Below are 9,368 nucleotides of genomic sequence, written 5' to 3'. Positions count from 1 at the left end.
TGGCCCCTCTTGTTATGTAGACTCTTTGATAATAGATAGCATTTGCGTAGTGCAAATTATCGCCCAACAGCAAGCTATATGCGCTTTACAATCCATATTGTTACATATTCCAACAGATCTGATAACATTCTTAAACAATCTCAATATCCTGTAAGATACAATTATTGAAGGAGATATCATTAGATATTCAATACAAACTAAAGATTAAGACACAAATGCCGTTCCAGAGACATATGAACCGACATAACCGCCTGGAATATCCTACTCTCATTGGGGAAACAGAAGAACAAGGTACACCAAGAGCAACTTACAGAACTTGACCAGAACGGTTAAAGAAAAAGGCCTGGATATAAATAAATGTGAGGCAGCGTAAAAAAAATACCCATCTATCTTGAACCAAAGACGAGATGTATTTGCGCAATTGCGCGAGGTATTATCATCGGCATTATCATTATTTAAAAAACCACGGATACTCAGACGCTCGTCAAAATAATGAAATTGAAGAATCTGGCTTTTTTTTCTGCCGGTTTTGCAATTTTGTCAAGGGATTGTTTCGTTGTTTTGTTTTTTGGTTGGGAGGGGGGGGGGCAACGTCTTTTATATCCATTAAGAATCACATTTCTGTGTGGAATTTCCTGAAAAACGTGGATGAAATGCACAAAAAAATTTAAATTTTCATTTTCCAAGTTCTTTTAAGCAATGGAATTCACAAAACTTTGAGGGCCATTTTCTCTTAAACCAAGCCACTCCCACCTCCTTGGCGAGAGCCTGATTCCACGGGGTCATGACACACAATAAAGTGTCCCCATGCGGTGGAATCAGGCACTCATCAATTTCCTGACATGTGAAAAGAGTTATTAGTATAAACGTAAAGCGTGTTCATTTCTCTATCTTTCCATTTTTTAAAAATACTTATCCATCTTGAATAGAAGTCGAGTTATATGCGAGTTATTGTTATCATTATCATCGTCATTACCATTCCATAAAACATCGTCGATATTCACCTTTATATTCAACTGCACCGTGCTCTTCCCGTCCTGTATCCTTGTGGTCAGCTGACGGTGGCCGCTCCAAGTGACCCCTGGGAATGAGGAGGAACGTGCAGGGCAGGGTGAGCAGAGCCAGGGAACCCATGAACAGGTAGATGCTCTGCCGGCTGATGCCTGCCTCGTAGCTCATCTGGGAGAAAGTGGGGAGGGGAAATCAAAGACTCTATAAGCCCTGATTGTTGAGCAGGGTCGAATAACTGTCCTCCTTGATGGTCTAGATTAATTATTGTACTACTTTCAGCAGCAACTGGAGATTGTAAACAAATGTAAGATATACTTTTATCCAAACCTTTGCTGTGAGACTCATATTTTGGAATTTTTCCCCCTCAACTTCTTTTGAGACTCTCATATGATCTAGACGGCTTTGTTCCAAGCTGCGTACCCACCTTACTGTTATTACAAAATTTGAAATTGGATTGCTGGGTGTTTTTTTAATTAGAGTTTTAGCCTACGGCACATGCAGGTCATGGTCAATTAAGTGCCGAAGATTTAAATCTGTTATAAGATAGTAACACTGTCACTGGAAACGAGAAAAAGAGTACTGAAAAGTTATATCGAGCCAATCCTATTATACGGGTGCGAAGCGTGGATAATCAATAAACAGCTGGAAAGAACAATTGTAGCGACAGAGTTGTGGTTCATAAGACGCATGCTACGTATCCCATGGACAGCTAGAAAAGCAAATGAAGAAGTCCTGGTTGAAGCAAATTATAGAAGACAACTTATCACGAATATAAGAAAACGACAGGCAAATTTCTTAGGACACATAATGCGGAAAAAAGCTTTAGAGAATATTGTAACAACAGGAAAGTTTGATGGAAAGAGAGGCAGAGGCAGACAGAGGGAAAAGATACTGAACAAGATGACAACATGGCTGGGAGCAGCAAGAACAACAGACACCATTGCTGCAGCGCAGGACAGGGTGAAGTGGAGGTCCATGATCGCCCACGCCAGTCGGCAAGGCACCGGATGATGATGATAAGATAGTAACAAACACAAAAAATAGGAGGAGAGATAAGGACGATCTTGATGGATCTTTGAAGCAAAAGAAGGAGCAAACCAGACCAGAGCACCTGCCAACCTCTCAGGGTCTAAGATGTGTTGATGGCGTTGTAAGACATCTACTACAGCTAATCAATAAACCTATCTTCTTTTCTGTTGTCCCAACTGGTTGTGAAAATGATGAAATGGTATAGGTTTAAGACCCCTATCAACACTATTAGATAATTTAAGAGGCAGGACCTCCGAGTTTAACGTCCGTCTCCGAAAAGACTCAACCAAATGGGAATTTCGTGTATATTGCCTTTCCCAAGGACACAATCTCACCATTACGGGTCTTGTAGTCTAACAACTAGGCTACCACCGCCACTCACTTGGTTGAAACATAATAAAAGTGTACATGTAGTACTAGTAATGAAATTCATCCGCCTGCAGGGATGCCGTTTTCATTAATGGAATTATATTACAATTACGACTATTCTCATCATTATGTTTATGCTATCTTTAGCTTAAAGAGTATCATTTACCATTTATAAAATAAAGCGCATTGTCAACAAAGCGAGGTGCAGATCTGATCCTGGGTCCTATGGCATCCCATGTGCACTGTACTAAATATGTCCCACAGACAGCTGAGACTGGCATGGAGGAACGGCCACATCAGCAAGGAATGAATGTAGACTGATGCGGTATACAACCCTAAAGAAAAGGATTCTGAAAGGGTCTGCCAATTTCATCCTATCTCATTTCTCTATGTTGAGGACAAAATCTTCTTCTCGGCGATGGCATCCAGACTCACGCCCTACCTACTGGCAAATGGATAGGAAGACACCACTATGTAGAAAGTTGGAGTACCCGGTAGAGCTGGCTGTCTAGAACTGGGAAGCAGGACCTGGGAGGCTGCCCAGAAAGCAAAGAAAGGCAAACATCACCTGGGTGTTATTTGGCCTGACTTGGCAAATGTGTATGGCTCATCCCCCCCTTCCCCCAAACAAATGATCCAGATAGCCCTAAGTATGTATCACGTTCCGGAAGAGATATGTCACATTTTTCAGGTCTACTTCGAGGGGTTCCAGATGCGATTGAGCACAAGGTCAACCTAAAAGTGAGTTTAGCAATAGGATACACGGTTTCACCCGTGCTCTTCGTCCTGGCGATGCAAGTGCTTCTCAAGGCTGTGGCAAACAAGACAATCCCAACGGAACTTGACGGAAGTTGTCAAATGCCACCTCTGAAGGCATTCATGGATGACACGACAGTCCTAACCTCCCGCGAAGAAGAGATCCACAGAGTACCTCGGCATCTGGATGATTTAATGAGGTGGTCCCGAATGAAATTCAAGCCAAAGAAACCTAGAAGCCTCTCACTTAGAGAGGAAAAAGTGAACAAGCACACCCATTTTTGTAAGTGGTCAAGGAATCCACGCAGCATCTGAAGAGCCCGTAAAGCGGGTTGGAGATGATTGACCTTTGCCCCATACTAGGAAGCCATAAGGTCTGATGCCTCCAGCAAAAGCTTATCCCAATGTTGCTTTGGTCTCTCATGATTTATGAAATTGCCATGAGCACGGTTGAAGCAATGGCGGCAAAGGTCGACAAATTCACCAGGAAGTGGCTTGGTGTTCCTCCTGGGCTCTCAGATGTTGACCTATACTGCAGACAGACCAAGCTGAGACTGACACTTTAGTCATTAGTGAAGAATACAAAGCTGCAAGACAAGGCTGCAGGTGATGTTTGAGAATTTACAGGACGAGGTAAGATACATCTTTATTGTCCAGATCCTGGCACATTGTTTTGGTGTTTCACCCCGTGTACACACACACACACACAGAGAGAGAGAGAGAGAGAGAGAGAGAGAGAGAGAGAGACTCACACACGCACACACACACGCACGTACACACACATGCACACACACACACGTAGGCTTACAATCACATGCATAATATAAATGAGCAGCAATATAAACAATAATAATTGTAAGCTAGATACACACTCAATGTTATTCTGATCCATGATTGTATACTTATACAAGATGGTTAAGATGGAAGCATTTTGACAGATGATGATAAAAATGACCTTCTATATCTTTCTTTGTAACAGATCAGAAGCCTAGGTCTTTTACTTCTGACTGATGTTTTTATTTAAAGGAACAAGGGATGTTTATTGTCTAAAAAGTTTTAATTAATTTGTTAGAGCAATTTGTTATGTACAATTCATCCAAGTAGGGGAATGTAGATGTTGAAATTTTACGTGCTTTCGGTATTAGTCGATTTAATATTTCTTTATCTTGTTGTCTTGTGTCATTGGCCATACCCAGGTTGGAAGACAAGGACTTGGAAGCGAAAAGATGATATGGTGGTCTAGGGCACACGGTAAAAACACCGAGAAAATTGTGATCCAAAGAGTGAAAGATACTGAAGCCAAAAAGAGACACCTTACCTTGACCAAAAACTGCAGGCCAGTGCAAGAATCAGCCGCCCCGTTCATGATCCCCACCACGATGGGGGCGGCCCTACGGAACAGCACCGACGTCTGACTGCACAGCATGATCGTAGCAATGGCCCCCGTGCCTGCTAGAGACAGGCCTGGATACAGTAGCCATGGCGAGTCTGTTGGGGATAGGTGGTTGAGTTGTGTTAAAAATGGCGATGATGATGGTGTTGATTATGGAAGTGTTAATGGTGATGGTTGTGGTGATGGCGTCGGTGGTGATGATGGCAGGAGCGGTTTTGCTGGTCGAGGTAGTGGTGGTGGGGGGTGGTGGTGGTGATAGCGGGTTGTTAATGGTTGTGGTTGTGGCGATGGTGTTAGTGACGGTGGGATTATTGGTGGTGGCAAAAGGTAACATTATTTTATCTAGTATTTCTGGGGGGGGAGGGGGGTGTTTGTATGGATGCTGTATCCCACTCTGTCTGGATCTAGTTATAACAGGCACGGCTGAAACGACCCGCTTTCAAAATCACCTGGTGGGGGGCTCTCGTGGTCTAGAGGTTATGGTGTTAGCCTCTCATTCTATAGGTCTCGGGTTCGAAGCCTGACAGCGACAGAAAAATTGTTCTCTAAAAATTTGCCCTGCCCTCTAACCAAGTTCTGTCGTCTGCTTTCTACTTTTTGCCCCCACTCCAACCCCCCTCCCCCCCTCTAGGCTCCTGAGTCTTTCTGCAACTTTTCTACTGCTACGTCTTGGCTCCATCTTACTGCTGTCTTTCAACCATACCCCTGATCTTAGGGAGGTAAGATCTCACACCTAACCTTCTCGGATAAGGGCAAAAAATCTCGGAGGTCCTGTGTGCAAGTTGCGCACTTTAAAGATCCTTTAGTGGTCCAAAATCGAACTAAACTAAAAATGTTTACTGTGTCCCGCATGCTCATATTATGACTGTATGCAGTTGTGAGCGCCGTAAAACACATACCAAAATAAAACAATAAATCATCTGGTTGGTTCCGATAGAGAGTTAAGGTATTATATGTAATCAATCAATCATTAAAATCATGTAGATTATGGGTCATTTTGGAATATCAATTAATAGAGAAATCTTACCTAGAGAGGTGAACGCAACGATGTAACATCCGCTCAAGAAAATTAATCTGGGAAGAAAAAATTGTATAAATACAATAAGCAGTAATGTTTTAATGAATGCATTTTTATGCCCATATCGACGTAGTTTAGATAATTTAGGAGGCCGGCTCGACCCAGCCTGCCACGCCAACTCAGGCTGATATGAATGCAACATCCAAGCAGAAAGATCGAAATACATTGTATTTAGGAACGAGCCCTTAGTCTTCTCAGATAAGGACATAAAATGTGTGTGTGTGTGTGTGTGTGTGTGTGTGTGTGTGTGTGTGTGTGTGTGTGTGTGTGTGTGTGTGTGTGTGTATGTATGTATGTATGTATGTGGGTGCGTGTGTGAGTGTGTGTGTGTGTGTGTGTGTGTGTGTGTGTGTGTGTGTGTGTGTGTGTGTGTGTGTGTGTGTGTAGATAGTATGTGTACGTCGTATGTGTTTTTGCATGTAATATTTTTTTCTCTGTCTGTCTGTCTGTCTGTCTGTCAGTCTGTCAGTCTGTCTGTCTCTCTCTCTCTCTCTCTCTCTCTCTCTCTCTCTCTCTCTCTCTCTCTCTCTCTCTCTCTCTTTCTCTCTTTCTCTCTCTCTCTCTCTCTCTCTCTCTCTCTTTCTCTGACACAAACACACACAACAAACAAATAAACAGACAAACAGAAAGGAGCTCACGAGACAGCCACACGAGCCACTCTATTCCCAGCCGCCATCTGCAGTCTGCCAATCATGAAAGCTCCCAAGGCCTGGGCAGAGAAAGCCACAGCAAACAGGATAGAGAACTGGAGGTCTCTTTCATCACAAGTCACGATGGTCCTGAAGATAAGATAAGATAACATAAGATAAGATAAGATAGTACTTTATTATCCCAGAGGGAAATTTTCCTTGGCTGTACAGGACCGTAAAAACACATGCAAGTATATATAAAAAAAACCATTTAAATCATATATTACTCTCATTAAAATTCAATATGAAAGGAGAAGTAAAGCTGACAAAATGTACATTTACATCAAATGCATCATTCAACCACATGCAGGAATTTAAATACTAGACCTATGGAGTTATATACAGATACATACTCTAAGAGCAACACACATCTATGCTCATTCTGACAAAAGCCTTATGCTAGATGGTAAAAAACTTCTTTTATATCTTTCTTTCTTTGTTTTTGGAGGTACATAATATCTGCCGCTGCGTGATCTTACAATTTGTGTGGAAAAGGGGTGTGATGGGTCGTTTATAATGCTTTTTATCTTTTTTATACGTGTGGTGTTATACATTTCATCCATTCTTATAAAATCATATCCAGAGATCTTAATAAGGTAAGGTAAGGTAAGGTAAGGTAAGATAAGATAAGATAAGATAAGATAAGATAAGATAAGATAAATCGATATTTCATTGTCCCAAGATAATTATTTTTGGTTGCACAGGAATGGTAAAAACAAATGCAGGTACATATACATAAAATGTAATTCATACATTACTTATATTACAATTCAGTATGAAGAGAAATGTAAAGCTGACAATAATACACATTTCACATCAGATGCATCTTTCAACACATGCGCAATTTATCCAAAGAAAGGGGGAGAAAAGAAACAGAAAGCTCTGAACGGATGCTCAATGGCCAAATGATTGATCAGATTGGATCGAGCCGAGCCAGTTAATACCGAGTGCACACTGCCAATCAAATTCATTTGATTGAATTATGGGATCGGCCAGATATTTCTTCGAGGAGGGTCAAAACTAGATTTCTCTATCGTTTTGGCAAAATTCTACCGAATTCGATTAAATGCAATTGTGACCTTGAACTCAAAATGTTTTGTTGTTTTTTCAAGGTCGAAAGTCAAATCGGTCGAAGAGAGCCAAAAATGGTATCTTTTGCCCTTCCATAGAGGAAAATATATTAGCCCCGACTAGGAACCAGGAAAAGTGCATAGAGCAAAATAAAGCTTCATACATGACCTTTGCTGATCTAACAGAGACCTTCGATACCGTTAGTTTGGAAGGCTTATGGGAAATCCTAGCAAAGTAGAGTTGCCTGCCGGACTCGCTACTACGATGCACCAGTTTCGTGATAGCATGAAAGCTAGCGTTAAAACTAAAAGCAATGAGTGATATTACGTCAGAAGCTTTTTGCAAGACAAATGGAGTGAAACAGAGCAGTGTGTTGGCACCAACACTTTTCAGCCTCATGTTCTTAGTGGTCTCCCTTGCAGGTACACACTGGACGGTAAAGCCTTCAATTCTCGTAGACTCCAGGCAAAAGCTAAAACTAGCATGATGCATGACTGTGAACTGCTATTTGCCGGTAAGTGTGCTCTACTTGCTCGTGAAGAACCCTGCATGCAACTAAGGGTTGATCATTTTTCAAACTCATGTGAGATCTTTAGACTTGCAATTAGCACAGCAAAGACAGAAGTTGTCTTCCAGCCTGTCCCTGGTGATATGCAGACCCTCCCTCCTAAATCAGTTGGCACCGTGCACTGGGCATAATGGTACTTGCCAGTACACGCCACATAAAAAAATACCAGGAAGTTCATTATGGTTTATCGCATTCCGTTAAAAAAAATCTTACCCGGCAATATTATGTAACACTCACCAGTTTTGTAAGCAGATTTTTGTCTTTTTATTTCATTAAAACTGAAATTGACTTCGAGAATAAAACATGTTTAATTTCGAAGGATTTTATCAAATTGTGCAAAAATAGTAGATTTTGTCCCTCCGTAAGAGAAAAAGTTTGACTGGTTGGCCGGTACTCCGGTGTGGTTTAATTGCTTTTTCTATCCGATAAAATACTGTTCGTCCTTCAATCTCTCCTCCGTGTCCTTTTTGTGTTTGTTACTCTCTAGTGACACATCTATTCTTCGGTATTTATTTGCCCTAAATGTGTTGCTAGTGCTGCAAAACTCATACCTAAAACAGCAACCCGTCAGCAACTATACCAAAGCACATTAAATAAGGAATAGAGGAAAACGTCTGCATTGTGCCCTGTGTGTAACCTTTGGAAAATATCGGAGAGCCTCAATAACAATAATTTAATTAACACAGCAGCAATTGCTACGCGGTTGGTAAGTTCAGAATCGAGTTATATGAGGCTTACAAAGCTATATATTTTTATGCAATGCGTTCACGCACCCGTTGACTAAATTCAGATCATTTGAGAGGCGGGCTTCGATCCCGAACAACCTTAACTAAAACATTATCTACGCGCTATACAACTTCATTCTGTATTCTACTTTCTCAATTTTAGTTTTAGTCAGAGTTTTACGGCACTTGCAACACAATAAAGTCATTTCAGTGCCGAATTCTAATTTCTCACCCGCCGGCGTTTGCTCCGTTGCCTCCAAGGGTGACGTTACACAAGTCCAGGAAGAAACCCTCGGCCTTGAGAACGTAGACCACCGAGGCCCAGCCAAATATAACGCCGGTTATAGACAGACATTCCAACAGGCAGAGGAAGACCACCAGGAAGCGAAACCTGTTGGCGCGTGTCTCCTGCATTCTGAGATGAGATGTGATGAGATGAGATGAGTGAAATGAGATGAGACGAGATGAAATTAGACGGGATGAGGTGAGATGAAGTGAGATGAGATGAGGTGAGATGAGATAAGATGAAATGAGATAAGATAAGATAGAATAAGATAAGATTGGACTTTATTGTCCAGGCGAGGTCACATTGATTTAGTGTTTCATCACACAAACACACACACACACACACACACACACACACACACACACACACACACACACACACACACACACACAC

General features: G+C 41.7%; 1 protein-coding gene across 1 annotated transcript; it reads right to left on the bottom strand.

The window, feature by feature from the left end:
* Positions 1 to 972: 972 nt before the first annotated feature.
* On the bottom strand, positions 973 to 9,103 carry LOC101855818 (solute carrier family 43 member 3). Its single transcript, XM_005107076.2, has 5 exons — positions 8,922 to 9,103; positions 6,275 to 6,415; positions 5,586 to 5,632; positions 4,484 to 4,653; positions 973 to 1,179 (listed from the first exon to the last, which is right to left on the bottom strand). Exons 1-5 carry the CDS (start codon positions 9,101 to 9,103, stop codon positions 973 to 975), a joined length of 747 nt encoding a protein of 248 aa, XP_005107133.2.
* Positions 9,104 to 9,368: the final 265 nt, after the last annotated feature.

Source organism: Aplysia californica, unplaced genomic scaffold (assembly GCF_000002075.1).
Source record: "Aplysia californica isolate F4 #8 unplaced genomic scaffold, AplCal3.0 scaffold00573, whole genome shotgun sequence".
Classification (NCBI taxonomy): Eukaryota; Metazoa; Mollusca; class Gastropoda; order Aplysiida; family Aplysiidae; genus Aplysia; species Aplysia californica.
Note: the sequence above shows the minus strand (reverse complement) of the source record. Positions and strands in the feature narration are given on the sequence as shown.